Genomic DNA, 23259 nt, shown 5'->3' on the forward strand with positions numbered 1-23259 from the left:
TCCATCCATCAGTACTAACCCCTCACCCTGAACCCCAAACCCTCTCTCTCACCCCCTCCTCCACTGCTATTCTCCCTTAAACCTGTCTCCACCAATACTATAAAAAGACTACTGCTAAAGCTAAAACCGTGCCGCAATGCCCCTGACAACCTTCCAGCAAATGTTCTTCAAATATCAGCCGAATCTATAGCCTATCCCATATCCATCCTCATTAACAGATCCATTCAGGAATCCTATGTACCAACCATCTGGCGTTATGCATACATAATTCCTCTCCACAAAGGTGGTAAGAACACAGACAATACCAACTTCAGACCCATAGCTATACTCTCTCCTCTCTAAAATTCTAGAGAAAGCCATCCACTCCCAGCTCATGCCCTACCTAATCCAGCACAAACTCCTCTCTCCCACCCAGCACGGCATCTGCCGAGGCCACAGCACCATGACAGCCCTCATTTCCTTCCTTGAAACAGTCAACCTAGCACGTGAGAGCGGCAAATATTTATCATCTCTTTTTCTTGACCTCTCAAAGGCATTCAACACTATTTCCCATTCCCTCCTCCTGTCCCAGCTCTCACACTTGCATCTATCTCCCTCAACCCTAGACTGGTTCTCCAGCTGCCTTTCCATGCACCAGCAGGCTGTACAATGGAAAGAGTCAACCTCCCCTTTCTTACCTACACCCACAGGAGTTCCCCAAGGATCAGTACTTGGCCCTCTGCTCTTCAACTTATTCATTAACAACTTTCACCTCTCTATCCCTGAAGCCTCAGTCATCCAATATGCAGATGACTCCACCATAATCTGCTCAGCCTCCTGCACCTCCAAACTTCTACTTAATACCCAAACAGCCTTCTCCAAAATTGAATCATGGATGCAATCACATCACTTGGCCCTAAATGCCAACAAAAACAAAGCTAATGATATTTACTCCCACTAAAACTTCCCAGTTCCACAAAGTCCAATTTTCCATCAAAAGCCACAATAACACTCCTCTTGAAATCGTTCCTAGTACCAAACTACTTGGCATTACCATCGATGAAAACCTAAAATTCAACTCCCACATCCTCTCAGCAATCAAAAAACCCACCAGAAAATCAGCCTCCTCTACAGACACAACTACTACCTTACTCCATCTTCCCGTCATACCCTTGCATCTACCTTCCTTCTCTCCTCTCTCTTGTACGGTGCTCCCCTATTCTCCAACCTACAACTCAGACGCCATGCTAAACTTGAGGCCTGTTACAACAAAATCTGCAAATTTGCAACCAATTCTAAGAACTCTTACCATGACTGTCACTCCCTATACACCCTAAACTGGCTAGAACTCCACAACCACCTAAAGTACCTACAACTTACAACAGCCCACAAAGTCATCTTTAAACCAGCAGAATGCCCCTGTCTTGCTAAATCTCTAACACCCTATACACCTACCCATACCCTGAGATCCACAGGCCAAAACCTCCTGCATGTACACAAACCCATCCACCCAACTGGTAAACTACTACTATCCCACACTATAGCCAAACTATGGAACAAACTCCCCACACCACTACATAATATACCTAACCACAACAATTTCAAATCCATGCTTCTCTCCCATCTCTCCTCCAAATGGGAATGTCCTTCACATGCTCCTACCTAAAACTCCCACACTACTAACTTCACACCTAAATCATAATTTCTTTGCCTACTTTAACTTAATTCAGAGATCCTGCTCAGAACACCTTTTCATAAATCTTTTGCATGCATGCCTCTGGCCTACCTTACTCATATTCTCAAACTTTCATTGTTTGTTTTTCTTATCCACTGTACCCATAATGTTGTTTCCTCTGTAATATTGTTAATTTGTCTCTATTCGTATGTATTTGTATGTCTGTTTGGGGCTTTTCCCCTCGGGTCTCCACTGAAAAAGGGTAATTCTTACCCAGCTGGACCAACCCGATTAACAAATGCAAATAAATAAATAAATAAATAATAACAATAATGCATAACAGGAAATAAAAATAAATGCATATTGCATTGTACTTCTGGTGGGAATATTGACAATTTACAGCCTTTTATAAACCAAAGTCACATGAAGACAACAGATATAATTTAACAAACTCTGCTACCAACAAAAAGGAAAATGTTTTCATATTAAACTAATTGTGGGAAATGGAAATTTTAAGAGAAACACCAGAGCATTAACCAAAACAATTGCAATACATTGCAAACTTTAAAGCTTGAGAGGCAGGCAGGAGTAGCAATCCTGCACATACAAACATAACTTTTTTTTCTTAATCCAATTGTTTTGTTTCTTCCCCTATACCAATATACACTTTTTCCCTCTAAATTCATCAAACTCTTTTTCTTCATGCTGTAATTTTCCCCTCAGTTCTTTTCCTATGTATCCCCTTTTCCCCTTACCCTAATATCTTTCTTACAACCTATTAATTGATTCAACATGAATACAGTCCACTGTATCACACAAAATATGAGCAGAGGTACAAATGTGGCTGGTAGGTGTGTGCTCAGCAAGCAATAATGCCCAACAGGCCATGTGTTATTATGGAAATAACGCCCACCCAGAAGTGTTCCTCTACACCCCTGCAAGAGTGTTATTTCCACAATAGCACACACCCTGGAGGGCATTATTGTGCTTAGATAATGGGCTCTTTGTAAAGTTACTTATTTTTTTATTGCTATACTATTTTTTAAGATACACTAGACAATCTCGACGTACTGAAATGTCGAAATTCAGTACATCAAGACCGAATAGTGGAAAGTGCAGTTACACAAAACTACACTATGCCAAATCTGGAAATGTCAAATCTGCCACTATCGTGGTGTCGCATTCGTGACGTGTGGTGTGGTTTGTGGATTTATCTGGGGTTTCAGGTAAGTGTTCTGTGTTTGAGGATAATGGGTAGGGATTTTAGTGTGTGTGAGTGTGTGCGGTGGTGTTTGTTGTGTGTTTGTGTGTTTAGTGCGACCTCGGAGTTAGAATATATAAGTAGGGGGGTAGGGGGCTTCCCCCCTGCTTACAGGTAGGTGGTGTGTTTGTGTGTGTTGTTATGTTTGTTTAGTTAGATAGGAGTATGTGTGTTTGTGTGATTATGTCCTGGTTTGTGTGTGTGTGTGTGTGTGTGTGTGTGTGTGTGTGTGTGTGTGTGTGTGTGTGTGTGTGTGTGTGTGTGTGTGTGTGTGGATGGTCACGATTGTAATGTTCGTGATTGTGGGTTTTCATGTATGTGGTTTTTCGACTATTCAGTCTCGAAATACTGAAATTCGACATTTCAGTATTTCGAGATTGTATAGGGAATCCATTCTTTATGTATTCTCTTTAACAATATTTAGGTATTTACTTTATTTTTCAGTCCCTTACTCCTAAAATATTTGGTTTGTTGCCAATCACTGGAAATTGAGGTCACTAAATAATGACATACATATGAGTTTCAGACTTTTATTTCCTTCAGAAAATTCATGCTAACTCAAATCCTTTTATTTAAGCAAGTTTATAATTTTATAAGAGAAATAATTAAAATCTGTTCCTATAGGTAGGTGAAGTGTGTTTGTGTGTGTTGTTATGTTTGTTTAGTTAGGTAGGAGTATGTGTGTGTGTGTGTGTGTGTGTGTGTGTGTGTGTGTGTGTGTGTGTGAATGGTCATGATTGTAGTGTTCGTGATTGTGGGTTTTCGTGTATGTGGTTTTTCGACTATTCTGTCTCAAAATACTGAAATTCGACATTTCAGTATTTCGGGATTGTATAGGGAATCCATTTTTTTATGTATACTCTTTTAAAATATCTAGGTATTTACTTTATTTTCCAGTCCCTTACTCCTAAAATATTTGGTTTGTTGCCAATCACTGAAAATTGAAGTTACTAAATAATGACATACATATGAGTTTCAGACTTTTATTTCCATCAGAAAATTCATGCTAACTCAAATCCTTTTATTTAAGCAAGTTTATAATTTTATAAGAGAAATAATCAAAATCTGTTCCTATTATGGAGATGTTAGATGGTAAATCCGGTAGGTGACATAGTTTGGTTTTATTGTAATCTTAGGTCCTTAACTTTGATTTTATTGCAGTCTTGGGTCTTTATTGATGTGGATAATATATTTACCTGCATAACAGGACAGCTTCAGATCCATTCATTCATAATGGATCTATGTCGTAAGATTGAAAGGCCATCTTATCGAATCTGAGAAGATTGAATCTGAGAACACTGAACTGGCTTCTCCTCTGGAAGCCAGCATCATGAAAAACAGTGTTTTTGCAAGGGGGCAAGCCCCCTCCCCACACCTCCTGCCTATTATATATACCAACTCTGATTCCATATTGGAGAAAGGGCAAACACCTGACTTAAAAAAAAAAAATACCAGCTTCCAGAGAAGAAGCTGGTTCAACAGTCCAAGATTCGATCTTCTCGGATTCAATCATATAGTCTTTCAAGCTTATGAAATAGACCTCACTTGTAATATCCCCATGGTGGAATGAGCACTGTTTGCCCTTCAGGGTTAGAAAATGCTATTTTCACATTATGTATACAAGGCAGCTTATCCAAACTCACAGCTGGTGTGGAAGTATCAAAGAAAGGTGAGATTGTTGTAAATGTCACCATGTGAAGAGGTATGCATCCCAACAAGTCAAAATCCTGTTATAGAAAGGAAATGGTAATTAAACTTTCTTCAAGCCTCTAGTATGACAGACAGCACTCCCCTTGTTCATCGCTCATGAACCCACATTCTTGGGAAATATAGGAATTACCAGTAAGTCTTGAGAAAAATTCATTATAAAGCTAATAATATATTCAATGTATTATATCTGCAGTGTCAGTTAAACTAATACATTTTTCTCCAATTCATAGTAACCAAATCAAGCTGGCAAAAAGATCTGTCAGCCCATCCACACTCCTTTCTGTCTTCAAGCAGCCTGTGAGAGAGACAAGGTCAGTTATTCGGTCTGCAGAGTACATGGACACAGCTTTGCGTCTCATCCAGTCCCGTGCTTTGAGGAGGTTCAAGAGATCAATAAATGCTACAGGTAACCTATAAGTATGATTATAACAGTGCATATCTAGAGACAACTGATTAAAAGTTATACCGTTATGTATGGCAAGAGAGCAAGTACATGGTATGTGTGCAGCCGTAGCAGGACCAGGTTTCAGGATGCATTAGACATGTTAGCCATTTTGTGTCTAAGCAAAGTGTAGCATGTGAAATAAATTTTGAAGTACAAGGCAGAAAAAATGAGCAGATACAAATGCATTTTTCTAGCCTGGGGACACTAGCTAGAGACTGTAATTTCACATATATTGTAGCCATATAGTAGCGGCAGGACTTATGAAGGAAGGCATTTGGTGAAATAAGTATGACCTTAGACAATCTGCTTAAGTTTGACAGATTCTTTGATAGTTCAGATGTGTCAGCAAAGAAGGCTGAAGGATGCAAAAAGAAAGCCAGCAAATATACTTTTGCATGTAAACGTCTACTTTTTTCTCATGTTTCACTTTATATTTGTGATGATAATAATTAAAAAAAAAACAGGACCAAATTGATAGGTGGTAAAAACCAAGAAATTACCAGAAAATAACCCAAAATTAAGTACAGTAGAGACAAAATAAATGGATTTTAGCGCTGTAGATTTTAATCTGCCACTTTCATTTACCATGACTTTTTCAGAAACCATTTACAATACAAAATTCAAAGCTTAATCAACCAATAACATCTTAGAATCAATTAAAAATTAATTAACGTCAGTGTTATATGAAAACATTTAAAAAGGTAAATCACTAAGACATACAGTATTCATAAAATATCAAATGTTTCAAAAATCATTTAAAAAATCATTTATTAATTTTAAGCCTCTTTTCTCTTAAAAAGCATTTAATATGTTTCATCTCATTTAAACCAAGATGTTTGACACCCTACGTTTAATTTGCCATTCTTCCTCCCTTATTTCAACTTTGTTTCTATAGCTTCCTCGTCTTAGGTCCCGTGGGACTTGTTCAAGAAATGAAAACAAAAGTTTTTGTGTTCACTACAATCAACAGAATGCTTAAATAAAGTGTTCCTCTCATCTTTAACCTTTACGGCATACAAATGTTCCTTAATTCATTTCTCTAAGGTTCTTGTAGCCATCCCTGTATAAAAGGCATGACATCCTGAACACAAACTGATGTAAACTATGCCTACAGATCTACAACTGAACCTCCCCGGGACTGTAATAGTGTAATCAGTGTGCTCAAGTAAAACATAAGGTCCTTCATAAATGAACCTACAAGCTGTGCAAGCTCCACTTTATAAGTTCCTTTGTTTCTATCAGTAAAAGGCAAAGGAACTTGGGTATTGTGTTTTTGTAATAAAATTTTAAATCTGTTAATCTTTTTATAAACAAAAATAGGATGTCTGCCTATTACCTCTAATAATTCTGCATTGCCTTCTAAAAATGTTCAATTTGTATTAATAACATTCCTGATGGCATAAGTATCCACTAGCATATCCAAGAAATACACTGGGGAAATCCCAATAAAGGATGGTCTGCTAACACTCGGCACTGTCTCTTATTTTTTAGTAACGGCCTTAAGCAAAATAGGCACTGGTCACCTTCTATCTGTTGAGTTCTGCCTCACCCAGAAACACTTTTCCATGCTGTTAATGGACCCCACCCTCCCCTATTCAAATGATGTCACAAGCCAATCATTCAGCTGAATTAGGTGTAACTGGCAAGATTTTCTAATGGAGAGCACACATTGGTTAACATTCTAGAATACCCTGTCTTCCAAGAACTGCACCATCCTCCCCCTCAGTATCATTTATGGGACCTTCCCTGCCAGCAGGGGACCAGTCCATTAATCTCAAGATCAGGTGTCATGCTTTCCTTGTATAGCGGCACCATTCTGTCTTTTCCATCCTCAGGCAAAACTCCAGTACCAGACATACCAGTTCTACTGGGGGAATGACTTGACAATACTTCAAACATTTTCTAAGAAAAGGTAGGGATGCACCATCTTGCCCCATGTGCTGTGTCCTACTGTGGCCTGCAGTTCTTCGTTATTATCTCCTGGCTAATCTTGTAGTGTTTCCATTTGTTCCACTGTGGCCTGCACTTCTTCGTTATTATCTCCTGGCTAATCTTGCAGTGTTTCCATTTGTTCCACTGTGGCCTGCAGTTCTTCGTTATTATCTCCTGGCTAATCTTGCAGTGTTTTCATTTGTTCCACTGTGGCCTTCAGTTCTTCGTTATTATCTCCTGGCTAATCTTGTAGTGTTTCCATGTGTTCCAATGTGGCTGCAGTTCTTCGTTATTATCTCCTGGCTAATCTTGTAGTGTTTCCATTTGTTCCACTGTGGCCTGCAGTTCTTCGTTATTATCTCCTGGCTAATCTTGTAGTGTTTCCATTTGTTCCACTGCGGCCTGCAGTTCTTCGTTATTATCTCCTGGCTAATCTTGTAGTGTTTCCATTTGTTCCACTGCGGCCTGCAGTTCTTCGTTATTATCTCCTGGCTAATCTTGCAGTGTTTCCATTTGTTCCACTGTGGCCTGCAGTTCTTCGTTATTATCTCCTGGCTAATCTTGTAGTGTTTCCATGTGTTCCACTGTGGCCTGCAGTTCTTCGTTATTATCTCCTGGCTAATCTTGTAGTGTTTCCATTTGTTCCACTGTGGCCTGCAGTTCTTCATTATTATCTCCTGGCTAATCTTGTAGTGTTTCCATTTGTTCCACTGTGGCCTGCAGTTCTTCGTTATTATCTCCTGGCTAATCTTGCAGTGTTTCCATTTGTTCCACTGTGGCCTGCAGTTCTTCGTTATTATCTACTGGCTAATCTTGTAGTGTTTCCATTTGTTCCACTGTGGCCTGCAGTTCTTCGTTATTATCTCCTGGCTAATCTTGTAGTGTTTCCATGTGTTCCACTGTGGCTGCAGTTCTTCGTTATTATCTCCTGGCTAATCTTGTAGTGTTTCCATTTGTTCCACTGTGGTCTGCAGTTCTTCGTTATTATCTCCTGGCTAATCTTGTAGTGTTTCCATTTGTTCCACTGCGGCCTGCAGTTCTTCGTTATTATCTCCTGGCTAATCTTGTAGTGTTTCCATTTGTTCCACTGCGGCCTGCAGTTCTTCGTTATTATCTCCTGGCTAATCTTGCAGTGTTTCCATTTGTTCCACTGTGGCCTGCAGTTCTTCGTTATTATCTCCTGGCTAATCTTGTAGTGTTTCCATGTGTTCCACTGTGGCCTGCAGTTCTTCGTTATTATCTCCTGGCTAATCTTGTAGTGTTTCCATTTGTTCCACTGTGGCCTGCAGTTCTTCGTTATTATCTCCTGGCTAATCTTGTAGTGTTTCCATTTGTTCCACTGTGGCCTGCAGTTCTTCGTTATTATCTCCTGGCTAATCTTGTAGTGTTTCCATGTGTTCCACTGTGGCCTGCAGTTCTTCGTTATTATCTCCTGGCTAATCTTGTAGTGTTTCCATTTGTTCCACTGTGGCCTGCAGTTCTTCGTTATTATCTCCTGGCTAATCTTGTAGTGTTTCTATTTGTTCCACTGTGGCCTGCAGTTCTTCGTTATTATCTCCTGGCTAATCTTGTAGTGTTTCCATGTGTTCCACTGTGGCCTGCAGTTCTTCGTTATTATCTCCTGGCTAATCTTGTAGTGTTTCCATTTGTTCCACTGTGGCTGCAGTTCTTCTTTATTATCTCCTGGCTAATCTTGTAGTGTTTCCATTTGTTCCACTGTGGCCTGCAGTTCTTCATTATTATCTCCTGGCTAATCTTGCAGGGTTTCCATTTGTTCCACTGCGGCCTGCAGTTCTTCGTTATTATCTCCTGGCTAATCTTGTAGTGTTTCCATTTGTTCCACTGTGGCCTGTAGTTCTTCGTTATTATCTCATGGCTAATCTTGTAGTGTTTCCATTTGTTCCACTGTGGCCTGCAGTTCTTCGTTATTATCTCCTGGCTAATCTTGTAGTGTTTCCATGTGTTCCACTGTGGCTGCAGTTCTTCGTTATTATCTCCTGGCTAATCTTGTAGTGTTTCCATGTGTTCCACTGTGGCCTGCAGTTCTTCGTTATTATCTGTTGGCTAATCTTGTAGTGTTTCCATGTGTTCCACTGTGGCTGCAGTTCTTCGTTATTATCTCCTGGCTAATCTTGTAGTGTTTCCATGTGTGCCACTGTGGCTGCATTTCTTCGTTATTTTCTCCTGGCTAATCTTGTAGTGTTTCCATTTGTTCCACTGTGGCCTGCAGTTCTTCGTTATTATCTCCTGGCTAATCTTGTAGTGTTTCCATTTGTTCCACTGTGGCCTGCAGTTCTTCGTTATTATCTCCTGGCTAATCTTGTAGTGTTTCCATTTGTTCCACTGTGGCCTGCAGTTCTTCGTTATTATCTCCTGGCTAATCTTGTAGTGTTTCCATTTGTTCCACTGTGGCCTGCAGTTCTTCGTTATTATCTCCTGGCTCATCTTGTAGTGTTTCCATGTGTTCCACTGCGGCCTGCAGTTCTTCGTTATTATCTCCTGGCTAATCTTGTAGTATTTCCATTTGTTCCACTGTGGCTGCAGTTCTTCGTTATTATCTCCTGGCTCATCTTGTAGTGTTTCCATGTGTTCCACTGTGGCCTGCAGTTCTTCGTTATTATCTCCTGGCTAATCTTGTAGTGTTTCCATGTGTTCCACTGTGGCCTGCAGTTCTTCGTTATTATCTCCTGGCTAATCTTGTAGTGTTTCCATGTGTTCCACTATGGCCTGCAGTTCTTCGTTATTATCTCCTGGTTAATCTTGTAGTGTTTCCATTTGTTCCACTGTGGCCTGCAGTTCTTCGTTATTATCTCCTAGCTAATCTTGTAGTGTTTCCATGTGTTCCACTGTGGCCTGCAGTTCTTCGTTATTATCTCCTGGCTAATCTTGTAGTGTTTCCATGTGTTCCACTGTGGCCTGCAGTTCTTCGTTATTATCTCCTGGCTAATCTTGTAGTGTTTCCATTTGTTCCACTGTGGCCTGCAGTTCTTCGTTATTATCTCCTGGCTAATCTTGCAGGGTTTCCATGTGTTCCACTGTGGCCTGCAGTTCGCCATTATTATCTCCTGGCTAATCTTGCAGTGTTTCCATTTGTTCCACTGTGGCCTGCAGTTCTTCGTTATTATCTCCTGGCTAATCTTGTAGTGTTTCTATTTGTTCCACTGTGGCCTGCAGTTCTTCGTTATTATCTCCTGGCTAATCTTGTAGTGTTTCTATGTGTTCCACTGTGGCCTGCAGTTCTTCGTTATTATCTCCTGGCTCATCTTGTAGTGTTTCTATGTGTTCCACTGCGGCCTGCAGTTCTTCGTTATTATCTCCTGGCTAATCTTGTAGTGTTTCCATTTGTTCCACTGTGGCCTGCAGTTCTTCATTATTATCTCCTGGCTAATCTTGCAGGGTTTCCATTTGTTCCACTGCGGCCTGCAGTTCTTCATTATTATCTCCTGGCTAATCTTGTAGTGTTTCCATGTGTTCCACTGTGGCCTGCAGTTCTTCGTTATTATCTCCTGGCTAATCTTGTAGTGTTTCTATGTGTTCCACTGTGGCGTGCAGTTCTTCGTTATTATCTCCTGGCTAATCTTGTCGTGTTTCCATTTGTTCCACTGTGGCCTGCAGTTCTTCGTTATTATCTCCTGGCTAATCTTGTAGTGTTTCCATGTGTTCCACTGTGGCCTGCAGTTCTTCGTTATTATCTCCTGGCTAATCTTGTAGTGTTTTCATTTGTTCCACTGTGGCCTGCAGTTCTTCGTTATTATCTCCTGGCTAATCTTGTAGTGTTTCCATTTGTTCCACTGTGGCCTGCAGTTCTTCGTTATTATCTCCTGGCTAATCTCGTAGTGTTTCCATTTGTTCCACTGTGGCCTGCAGTTCTTCGTTATTATCTCCTGGCTAATCTCGTAGTGTTTCCATTTGTTCCACTGTGGCCTGCAGTTCTTCGTTATTATCTCCTGGCTAATCTTGTAGTGTTTCCATTTGTTCCACTGTGGCTGCAGTTCTTTGTTATTATCTGCTGGCTAATCTTGTAGTGTTTCCATGTGTTCCACTGTGGCTGCAGTTCTTCGTTATTATCTCCTGGCTAATCTTGTAGTGTTTCCATTTGTTTCACTGTGACCTGCAGTTCTTCGTTATTATCTCCTGGCTAATCTTGTAGTGTTTCCATGTGTTCCACTGTGGCTTGCAGTTCTTCTTTATTATCTCCTGGCTAATCTTGTAGTGTTTCCATTTGTTCCACTGTGGCTGCAGTTCTTCGTTATTATCTCCTGGCTAATCTTGTAGTGTTTCCATGTGTTAAACTGTGGCTGCAGTTCTTCGTTATTATCTCCTGGCTAATCTTGTAGTGTTTGCATGTGTTCCACTGTGGCCTGCAGGTCTTCGTTATTATCTCCTGGCTAATCTTGTAGTGTTTCCTTGTGTTCCACTGTGGCTGCAGTTCTTCGTTATTATCTCCTGGCTAATCTTGCAGGGTTTCCATTTGTTCCACTGCGGCCTGCAGTTCTTCGTTATTATCTCCTGGCTAATCTTGTAGTGTTTCCATTTGTTCCACTGTGGCCTGCAGTTCTTCGTTATTATCTCCTGGCTAATCTTGTAGTGTTTCCATTTGTTCCACTGTGGCCTGCAGTTCTTCGTTATTATCTCCTGGCTAATCTTGTAGTGTTTCCATTTGTTCCACTGTGGCCTGCAGTTCTTCGTTATTATCTCCTGGCTAATCTTGTAGTGTTTCCATTTGTTCCACTGTGGCTGCAGTTCTTCGTTATTATCTCCTGGCTAATCTTGTAGTGTTTCCATTTGTTCCACTGTGGCCTGCAGTTCTTCGTTATTATCTCCTGGCTAATCTTGTAGTGTTTCCATTTGTTCCACTGTGGCCTGCAGTTCTTCGTTATTATCTCCTGGCTAATCTTGTAGTGTTTCCATTTGTTCCACTGTGGCCTGCAGTTCTTCGTTATTATCTCCTGGCTAATCTTGTAGTGTTTCCATGTGTTCCACTGTGGCTGCAGTTCTTCGTTATTATCTCCTGGCTAATCTTGCAGTGTTTCCATTTGTTCCACTGTGGCTGCAGTTCTTCGTTATTATCTCCTGGCTAATCTTGTAGTGTTTCATGTGTTCCACTGTGGCCTGCAGTTCTTCGTTATTATCTCCTGGCTAATCTTGAAGTGTTTCCATTTGTTCCACTGTGGCCTGCAGTTCTTCGTTATTATCTCCTGGCTAATCTTGTAGTGTTTCCATTTGTTCCACTGTGGCTGCAGTTCTTCGTTATTATCTCCTGACTACTCTTGTAGTGTTTCCATTTGTTCCACTGTGGCCTGCAGTTTTTCGTTATTATCTCCTGGCTTATCTTGTAGTGTTTCCATTTGTTCCACTGTAGCCTGCAGTTCTTCGTTATTATCTCCTGGCTAATCTTGTAGTGTTTCCATTTGTTCCACTGTGGCCTGCAGCTCTTCGTTATTATCTCCTGGCTAATCTTGTAGTGTTTCCATGTGTTCCACTGTGGCCTGCAGTTCTTCGTTATTATCTCCTGGCTAATCTTGTAGTATTTCCATTTGTTCCACTGTGGCCTGCAGTTCTTCGTTATTATCTCCTGGCTAATCTTGTAGTGTTTCCATGCGTTCCACTATGGCCTGCAGTTCTTCATTATTATCTCCTGGCTAATCTTGTAGTGTTTCCATGTGTTCCACTGTGGCCTGCAGTTCTTCGTTATTATCTCCTGGCTAATCTTTTAGTGTTTCCATTTGTTCCACTGTGGCCTGCAGTTCTTCGTTATTATCTCCTGGCTAATCTTGTAGTGTTTCCATTTGTTCCACTGTGGCCTGCAGTTCTTCGTTATTATCTCCTGGCTAATCTTGTAGTGTTTCCATGTGTTCCACTGTGGCCTGCAGTTCTTCGTTATTATCTCCTGGCTAATCTTGTAGTGTTTCCATTTGTTCTCTTCTCACTCACACACTTACATTCCATACTGGAACTCTGCTGCATTTTTCACTTGCAAACACAGAAACAAACATCTGTGCATTCTAGTTGTTCAGCCCCCTCCCCCCCAAATAGCTGCCCTCCTCAGTGAATCTGCTTAAGGGGAAGACACATATGAAGCAATGTACTAATTTTATTAAGTCCATTTCTTTGCTCAATTTATGAAGACATGGTCTTCTGCCATGGGCTCCCCTGATATAAACATAACACTTAAGAGTAGATAACATTTGAGTCCTAACAGGACAACAATTAGCCTTCAGTAAGTAGGAAACTGGGACCTGACCATAACAAGATAAAGCAGTGGTACATTGCAAAACAATAAATAAATAATAACTCTGAAGAAGCTCAAATTCTGTAGACTACAAACTTGCAAGATTACCAAAACTCCCTCTAAAGTGGAACTGAAGAAGTTTCCAGTGTATAGACATACATGTTTTCTATGTTTTTTGCATAATATTAACTCCTTGTTCACTTTACAAACTATTCATTTTCATGAGTTTACTTCAGTACATGTTAGTTTTTAACTGAAAATACAACACATTTCACATGTGGTTACCTGAGTGATTTAGACTTTAACCATGACTTTACTTTAACTGATCAGATGTCATTTCTTTTTACATAGTTTTAGTACCATGAATGCCCAATTGATATACATCTACTGTGATCCATTTTCAGAATAAAATTCCTTTTGTTTATATCATCTCCTCAGTTACATATGCTATGACCATTAGCCCATGGTACTAATGCTACACCTAAAATGAAAAAGTATGCAGGTGTGCACAGAGGATACCTAGCTCACGAAACAAAGGTGGCAGGTCTATACTGGTCTGATAGCAGGAACATAACCAACTCTGTTCTTTATATGTCTGCTACCCTTGAAAGTAACATGTGTTAAATGTTGTCTGATTATCGAAAATCATTAGAAAGGCTGTTACTCAAAATACCATATCTCATAATATGGAAATGAATGGCTAAACATCCAGGCTTAGATGAATTAAATCCAAGACTGCTATTTCTCAGAATATTCCTTTTTCTCTAAGGTATGGCAAACTTGTGGTTAGAATCAATAATTTTAGGAGCATGGAATGTTTGCCCCTCATAAAGGGGGGTCCAAGGGGGCTTAAAAGGGGAAAAGCAAAGTCAATATTTACTCCTTCCCTGCATTTTCAGTCATTTTTTTTTGGTGTGTCCACACTCGGCATTATGCAGAAGCATACTAAAGGTGGGGTAAAGGAGGCAGCTGCCCCAGGTGCGGGGTGTTAAAGGGTACAATTGAAAAGTGCATTTCTTGGGTCATGCCAGTACTAAAGTGCACCCTTCAGGTTTTCAGCCCTTCTTGTGCAATAAGTTGTAGCATCTTGCCACAGTTTATAAAACTAAAAAGAAGGACACCCGACTAGGGGAGTTGATCTTTTTCTTGGATCTTCATTTTAACTGCTGAGGGAGCAGAGCACTAGATTGGGGACAGAAGCCAGGCCCTAGATGACCCAGTTACAGGTCTAATAGTCTGAGTGCCAAATTTTCAATAGGAAGGCATTATTATCACGATTTCAGGTGCATTGATATACTCATAATTCTTTCCATTAAAAGAAATCCCAAATATACCTCTCAACTGTCCAAATTTTCACAAAACATCCAGATTTCTGCCTGACAGTCATGGTGTGTTCCTCATAAATTTGTTCTTTTATGGCACGTCATTGAGGACTGATGTTACTAAAGAATGCTGAGTCATTGAGTTTCCCTCTTCATACCCTTTAGAAAATGCATGCTAATGCAAAACATTATTCTAGCAACTTTTTAAGCTTGTAAGAGCAATAATTAAAATCTGTTCCTATTTTTGGGCCTTTGTCTCCCACCACCACTATTTTTGGCTTTGTCCAGATCTTAGAGGTTGAGAGGTATGATCCCAAGTACTAAACATGTAACTCACTGCAGATTTTAATGAAAATGTCACAAAATATTAAGTATTTTTAAATGCTCTCCATTCTTTAAAATTAATTCCCTTACTCTTTTTAAAAGGAAACATTTCACTTTCTAAATGCTCAGCTTATTAGATCTCAACTTATGGTAAGTGTTTCATCAAGGTGTGAGTTATCACATGTATACCTTGTGGGAAGAAATATGTTATGCTTTAGAATGTTATGCTCTGTGTTCCTATGTTGTACTTTCTCCGTAGCAGCGCAAAAATTGATTTGCATTAATCCCTTTGAGGGTGTTGGAGAGTATTATGTCATATTTTGGGTGCAAATAATGTGTATTTGTTTTGGTGCATATTTGTTTTTATTTTGTGAGGCAAGAGATTATTTTTATTACTTTTTGTTAGCATTGAGTGTCTGTTTTTTATACTTCTTAGCACAAGTTAAATCTTTTTTGCTTGTTAGGTTTGCGCTGAGCTTGAGTATGGTGCAGTTTCATCACCTGCCAAAATTCCTTTTATAACTACCTGTTAGTACATTGCATTCCATAATATTGCAATAGTTAAAGTATTGGATTTATACAGCAGTCAAAATGGCTCAGTCAGGAGAGTGTTAGACTGAAAATCGAAAGGTCCCTGGTTCAGTCCTGCATTTCTGCAAAGAAGCATTTCAAGAAGCAACCACAATGCCATTTTCTGATCACCTCAAGGCACTGTCTCATACAGATTTCTGAGAAGTGATTTTTGTCTTGCAAACAAGGTATCCCTGGACCATGTTTTGATGACCCTTTTGAACATTCACAAAACAAACAGCATCACAATTACTAGATCAAAAGACCTACATTTTGCTTGTGACATAAATAGGACATGTTAGAGAGACAAATATGTTTTTCATAGAACTCACATTCTCTGCAACAAGCTCCTCGTCCATGTGAAACAAAGTTCCAAACTAACCCTATTTAAGTACAACTTGGACCAATGGATGGGTATTTGGAAATTCACCTCTGATCTGGCTCCGATTTCTCTGATGGATAGAGGCAGTCAGTAAATGACCCCCTATATAAATCAAATTTGTAGGTCACAGCTGGGTTTTGGGGCTAGACTTATAAGGGCCTTAGTGGTCATTAACCTAGTATACACCTATGAATCTAAGAATAACTGAATAATTGTCATATGACTGCTGCCCTTTTAAGTGTGTGTGTAGTAAAGGAGTATTGTATATATTTAAAGGAGATTATCCCAAAATATTCAGTGTGCCACCTTAAATGAATAAAACTGTAAACAAAAGATCAAGAACAAAGAATTATTTGGAACTAATATTGTAACCCACATTTCTTTTTAGTTATCAGTAAACCAAGATAAAGCTCTAGGTGAAAAAGGTAACCCTGTAGATACACTGGAATTGCCCACTTGTAAAATAGAGGCAAAAAACTACTTAAACTGCCACGTTTTGTCTGCCTCAAACTGGGTGTCTACCTAGAAAGGACACAGCTGAAATTAGGTCTATAGATTGTTTCCCCCTACTAGATTCTAATAACTCCTAACAATCTGGCTATTTAGACACTTACCCTGCAATCTTTAGCCTGGGGAGGGGGTTCTGTGAACTCAGGTCTATAGATTGTTGTTTGCAGCATTTGCTACTCAATTTCTCCTGAGTGTGATTTTCTACAAGAACTAACTACTTCACATTACCTGTAACCACTCCCACCCCCTCCTCCAGTATTGTCTCAGCAAAGTTTTTTTAAACCCCTGCAGCCATCTTGGCTTCGCACAGCAGCTGCCAATTCCCTTCAGCTTGTGGTGTATCTCATTGTAAGTGTTTGAGCTTTATTTTGTACATTGCAGCTAAGGTCTCTACAAACTCAATTGTTCTATTGTTTTGTTACTCTCAGCATGGCTACTGTTGCAGAACTGGTTTCCTATTTATAGAAGTTGTAGACAAAGTGTTACAATGTATCATTTTCCAGTCTGACTTGGTGCTTAGTGTGCTTAGTGCGCTAGCACTTACAGATGCTATAGTATCAAACTGGGTTGCTACTCCTCATCACTTTTGTTTAGTACATACATTTTAGTTAAAATAGATGCTAAGCAGTGTGACTGTGTGTTCTGTGATTCAGTTTGAAGGAAAGCATAAGTTAAATACGGACACCATATTACGGCTAAGTCCTGTTTTGCTGCCAAGTCAGAGTGATCCTTAGTTGTTTTAACTGCTGTACCATGAGACATATTATAGCAATGTGGATATGTAAATGTCTGTGTTGCAATATTTAAGTACTGTTGTATACAATTGTTGATAGTTTACTACTGCTATATCTATGATAGAACCATGTCTCTTTAAATTCATGGGATACCCAAATTATAGGTTCATAGGTTCATAGGTAGGTACTAGGCTTTCTGCCCGAAGGCATTTATAAGCCTAGCCAGAATGTATTGGCTTTTGCCGCCCCCTTAGATTAGTTCCCTGTGCCTCTGTCCAGCAGAGCCATTGAAGTGATCCCCGGGGTAAATTTTCTGTTTCCCATCCACTCGTCAAGGTTTCTCTTGAAGAGGGTTAACGAGGAGCTCTGCCTAATGTAGATTGGAATCTTGTTCCAGAGCATGGGAAGTCTCTGGGACAGGAATCTATCCCTCCAGCACGTATAGGTTCATAGGTAGGTACCAGGCTTCCCTTAAATGTGTAGTCATTCTGACTTTCTGTAGAGCAAAGTAGAGCAGTTTTTAAAGAAAAACTCTGCATTAGAACAAAAAAAAATCTGTTTTCTCACTCTGTTTTCTGAGTTATTTTAACATCTCAAAATCACCCTGACTGCTTCTTATAGAGAATTTTAATGTTTTCTGCAGAATGTCTGTCAGTGGGGCTTGACTTATCAACATGATCTTTTTTTTTTCTTCTTCAAGCCTTTCTCTTTCCTAAAATCCATTTCAAGTCTGCTTTATATGAGTCATGATGGACACAAGGAAGTAATGGTGTATTCCTATCCCATTGACATATAATAGGATTAGTGTCAATCATCATCTTAATATACTGTCTGCAACAGGACCACTTCATTTATTTCTTGAATGACCCTCATTTGTGTGTGTCTCGGGGCTTATTTTATAGTATACTAAGGAATTATACATCTGCAACCAGAACAGCTGGTAATTTGCTGGCCGTTGTTCATAGGTGAGTACTAGGCTATCTGCCCAAGGACATTTATAAGCCTAGCCAGAGTGTGTTGTCTTAAGCCACCCCCTTAGATTAGTTCTGTGTGCCTCTGACTAGCAGTGCAATTAGTTCCCTGCACCTCTGTCCAGCAGAGCCACTGCAGTGATCCCCGGGGTAAAGTTGCTGTTTCCCATCCACCCGTCAAGGTTTCTCTTGAAGAGTGCTAGTGAGGGGCTCTGCCTGATGTATATTGGAATCATCTTCCAAAGCATGGGGAGTCTCTGGGTCAGGAATCTATCCATCCAGCACGTCCTATTTATCGTTGTGGAAAGGTTTATATCCCTAGAGCGTGTGGCTCTCAGGGATTTGCTTTTTTTTTTTAGGTGGAGCATATCCATCAATTCTGGGTTAGATATGGCATTGTATGTCTAGCAGAGATCACCTCTGAGTAAGTGGTATGCAACCGAGTACAGCTGGAGTTTCTTTAGTTGGGCTGCATAGGTCTTCTCTTTGAGGCCAGTAATCCTCTTGGTGAGGTACTTTTGTGGTCTTTCCAGCTGTTGCAGATGTCTTGTAAAGTACATCCCAAATGGGGCATTGTATTGTGTAATGGGTCAAATAAGTGATGAGTAGAGAAGCACAATAACCTCCTTTGTTCTGGATGTGAACCCTTGTGAGATTAGGTGGGCCACGTAGAAGGATTTTCTAACCACCTTGGCAATATGATTATCAAATGAGAGATTGCTATCTACTTGGGTCCCCAGATCCCTTATTACTTTTTCTGTATTTAGGGGACTGCCACCTATGTGGTAGTAGTACATTGTTTTTTTCCAAAGGGGATGACTATGCACTTTTTGGCATTCAGCTTGAGGCCATGATTTTCGCACCAGGTATCCGTCTCAGTGAGACCCTTCTGTAGGGTGTCTTTATCAGCCGGCGAATCAATAATGGCCCCTAGTTCATCTGCGAATTTGATCAGCCAAGGTCCTCCTGTGCTTGCCTGTACCTCTGAAAGGTATATACTGAACAGGAGGGGTCCTAGGACTGAGGCTGGGGGATGCCACTTGTAACCGGTTTAGAGTCGGACCTAGAGTCTGCAACTCTCACCGTGTGGGTTCTGTCCGTGAGCCAATTTGCAACCCATCTTGTGACGTAGGGGTTAATGTTCAGGTTGGTGAGTTTGTCTATAATATCAGAATGGGGAATGGTATCGAAAGCCTTTGTGAGGTCTAGGTAGGCTGTGTGGACCTTTTTACCCTCATCTAATGGCTTGGTAACTGTCTCAAAGAAGTCCACCAGGTTTAGGAGGCATGCTCTGCCCTTAACAAAGCCAGACTGGGTGGGGTCCAAAGTTTGGAGGTTCCCAATGTCTCTGTTAATGAGTTCCATGATGATGCGCTCCATAGCCTTGCAGACCAGGCTAGTCAGGCTTATAGGGCGATAGTTCCCGGGGTCCATTGTGGCACCACCTTTGTGGAGTGGGATAACTGTTGCTGTGCGCCACTCTGTGGGTATGTAGCCTGTAGAGAGGCTGAGTTTGAACAGTGTGTGTAGGTGAGGGGTTATTTCATTGTAAGACACATCCTGGGACAACGTCCGGTCCCATTGAGGCTGTGTTTTTGGCTTTGGATAGCGCTGTTTTAACCTGTTTGTTGGTGATTGCCGGGGCCTTACATTCTTTTGGTATAGTTATGGGCCCTTTAGGGGGTGAGAGGGGTGTGAAGTTTGCACTGAACCCGTCTGCCAAAATGTTGGCAGTATCAGTCTGTTCAGTGTATTTTGTGCCATTCTGCACCAACTCAGAGCAGATATGAGAGTTTCCAGTTAGGTTCTTGACATAGCTAAAGAACGCTTTCTGGTTATCTTTGGAGTCCTTGGCATTTTTCTTTCGAAGCTAGCCTTGGATGATTTAATGAGAGATCGTAGTTTCTTGCTGATACTGATCAGGGATGCTTTCCTTCTAGGGATTTTGCTCTTATCTGTACTAGTTTCCTCCTCTTTTTTGTAGAGTCTGTTTATGGCAGGGGTCCACCAGACTGGTTTCCTTTTCTTGGAGGAGTGAGTCTCTGTTTTACTTGGGATAGCACGATCCATGCATTCCTGCAGATGATCATAGAGTGCTTTTGTATAGGTTTCAGCAGCTTGGACAGCATTGTCCATTGGCATGGGGGCTGTGAACCTTTCCGCCTCAGTCTTAAGCAATGTGAAGTTTGCTTTTGAAAAGTTTTTCACGGTGGTTTCCTTGATTGGGGTTGGGGGCGGAATGTGAATATCCAGAGTGATTATTCTACGGTCTGATCTAACCAGCGAGGGGTTGACGTCAGTTGTGGAACACCGGTCACCCATGTTGGTGATGACTAGGTCCAATATGTTCACTCTGGTGGGGGTGTTGACCAGTTGATAAAGGGCATTCGAGTTTATAAATTCTAGGAAGCATTAGGCAAGGGAGTTAGTACTTGAGTAGTTCTCCCAGTTAATGTTTGGGTAGTTGAAATCACCCAGTATTGGGGTGTTTGGTAAGACCTTCATATTTCTCAGTGTCTCCAGAAATACGAAATGGGAGTCCTGGGTCATGGTGGGTGATCTAGCAAGCTACTATTTGGATTGCAGTTTTGCACGTTAGTTGCACTTGGATGATCTCTGATGCATCATGCTGCTCCACTAACCTGGAGGTGTGAGTATCCTTGATGAATACGGATACACCCCCGCCTTTTGTGTTGAGGTCCGGGTTCTGTGGCCGAAAGGTATGGTATGAGTTATAGCCTGGTAATGCTGGGGTGCTCTCTGGAGCCTTAAACCAAGTTTCTGTTACTGCATAGATATCGATGTTCTCCATACTGAGGAGTGCCTCGAGTGCGTGCATTTTGAGGTTTAGACTTCTGGCGTTGAGTAGCATTACCCTCAGTTTTTGGTCACTTGTGCTATTTACAGTGGTGGGTTTGTCTTTTGAGCCTTGCCTAAAAAAAGGCACTGTGGGGGTGGCAAGAGCCTTTGCCAGTATTTGAAAGCCTAAGGGTGACAGGCGCAAGCCATCTCTTGCGAAGCAACGTGGCTTGTCGAGTATGTCATCCCAGGCAGACAGATACCGGATCCCCTTTAAATAACACCAGAAACTTAGCCAATTGTTTAAGTTGATCATTTTTTCTTCGTACTGTGGCATCATTCTTGGTGAGGGCAGGATGCTACTCAGGGTCATACCTCCCTGGGCTACATGATCAGAGAGCTCTTTCATGTCTCTTTTCATGTAGTCCAGGCAGGTATGTCTCAGGTCATTCACACCAACATGTACAATGACAGAGTAGTATTTGTACTTGTTCTGGAGTGACCTGAGTGCTTGTGATTATGATACACTGATTATGTAAAGTATGTGTTTCATGGCTGGTGATGGGTTGTGGAGGTTGCTTGGATGTCTGCTTTGGAGGTCTCTGCTGCTTTTGCAGATTTTTATTTAGAGCCTCCAGAGTATGTTTTTGTGTATTTGTGTGTTATTTGCCTGTGTTGGTTTGTTAGGTCTGTGTGAGACTGGTGGTGTGTTGCAAGTATTACCCTTATCCTCTTGAGTATTTTTTGTAGTCCAAGATGAATTGACAGCCCTTCCCCCAACACTTTGGTGAATGTGCTGATACTTTATAAGAATTACAAGAAAACGTATTTTCTGATTTTTCTCTAAATGTCAGATGTCTTTGATACTAAATTCAAGTCATCTTAAGTTGTAAAGTAGTATAAACATTTAAAGTTTAAAGGTTAGCATTTTACTACTATGAAACTTAAGTAAATTTGTCAAAAGAGGTGACAACTGCTTTTGAACCATTGACTGATCTAATTGCTCTGTCTTGCTGTGAAAGGTGTGGCTACATTGTAAGCAGCAGTAATGAAAATAGTTTCACTCATCTATGTCTTGTTTACACCAGCCTGAGCTCCTGACTACAAATTTCTCTGTATATGTAGTATGTCATGTAGTTGTAGATAAATTCCTATGCAACTTATATGAGAAATTAAGCTTAAAATAAGTGGGCGATCTTTCCCTTCCTTTGATACCAAAGTGAGAAAATGAAAGATGTTATGTAGTCCAAGCTTGCCTACATTCTTACCCATGGGTTCAGAGCCGAACCTCGGCTCCGACTCTGCCATACTCTAGCTCGAAGTCTTCAATTGGCCCGTGGCTAAGAGGTATCCCATACTGCACTGCTTCCTTTCCCCAGATCTCGTTTGTTGCTCGTTATGCTCAGACGTGGTCTCACTCTTGGCCATGGCTAAGTATAACTTTTCTTCTACTTTTTAGGAGTTTGTTGCTCCAAAAGCTATTTTCATAACTAGTCTTGTGTAGCCTGTTCCGTGGCTTTTTGTCTTGGTATCCCGTTTGTGTTCCTTCCCTTTTTACGGGCTAGGCACGTTTCAGTTAGAGGACCTAGTCCTCCCTTCTAGTTGTGTGTGTCCCAGTTTCCCTGTGTGTGCTTGTTCCGGTGGTTGCCCCATCCCTTTGGGCTACAGCCATTTAACTTAGAGGACCTAGTCCTCCCTTGTTTTGTTTGTCAGGGCCGTTTAAGTTAGAGGTCTTTTCTTCCCTATGGTGTTTGTTGTTCTTTGACCATTTAACTTAGAGGCATAGTTCCTGTGTTTTTCTGTTGGTGTCTGGTTTGTCTTCTGATATTGTGTGCAGTGCCATACCAATATGCATAAGGTTACAAAAGAACACAAGCCTTCGGGCTTCAAAAAATGTGATAATTGTAGCTATAAAATGTCTATTACTGATGGGCACTCTGTGTGCGTGTATTGCTTGGGGGCTGTCCACCTCCAAGAATCCTGTGTGTTCTGTCACACCTTTACCCCACGCGTTCTTCAAGAGAGGAAGAACAAACTGATTCTGAAGGGATTACTGAAACCCTCCTTTGAAGATTTGGAGAGGGCTTCCAGTTCTAAGTCCTCTCCCTCTAAAGCAGACAAGACCTCTAAATCAAAAAAACACTCTCCGGCTTTGTCAGTTTTATCGGAGCCACCAGAGAAAGTTGCCAAGACTACTTTAGCTTCCTCGGCTCCATTGGCTTCGGGGCCAAAGGAAGTGGGTGAATTGACCAAGTCAACATTGGCTTCCAGTCTCTCGGAGCCGGTGACGGAGATACTTGTTCGGAGCCGGTCTCCAGTTACTAGACTGGTTTCTCCTTATCGTAAGTCTCCTTCGGTAGGGAGGTCCAGATCTCTGACCTTATCCTGTAGGTCCTCCAGGTCTCTCTCGGAT

At 41.0% G+C, this 23259-nt stretch overlaps 1 protein-coding gene across 1 annotated transcript in view; it reads left to right on the top strand.

The window, feature by feature from the left end:
- The window catches only part of LOC122814021 (eosinophil peroxidase-like), a 202168-nt gene that overhangs the window by 37941 nt on the left and 140968 nt on the right, over window positions 1-23259 (top strand). The window contains exon 4 of the mRNA XM_044086604.1: window positions 4856-5031. Within this exon, the coding sequence (XP_043942539.1) occupies window positions 4856-5031 (176 nt within the window). The remainder of the gene's footprint in view (window positions 1-4855; window positions 5032-23259) is intronic.

Source organism: Protopterus annectens, chromosome 10.part0 (genome assembly GCF_019279795.1).
Source record: "Protopterus annectens isolate FY-2018-M chromosome 10.part0, PAN1.0, whole genome shotgun sequence".
Classification (NCBI taxonomy): Eukaryota; Metazoa; Chordata; order Ceratodontiformes; family Protopteridae; genus Protopterus; species Protopterus annectens.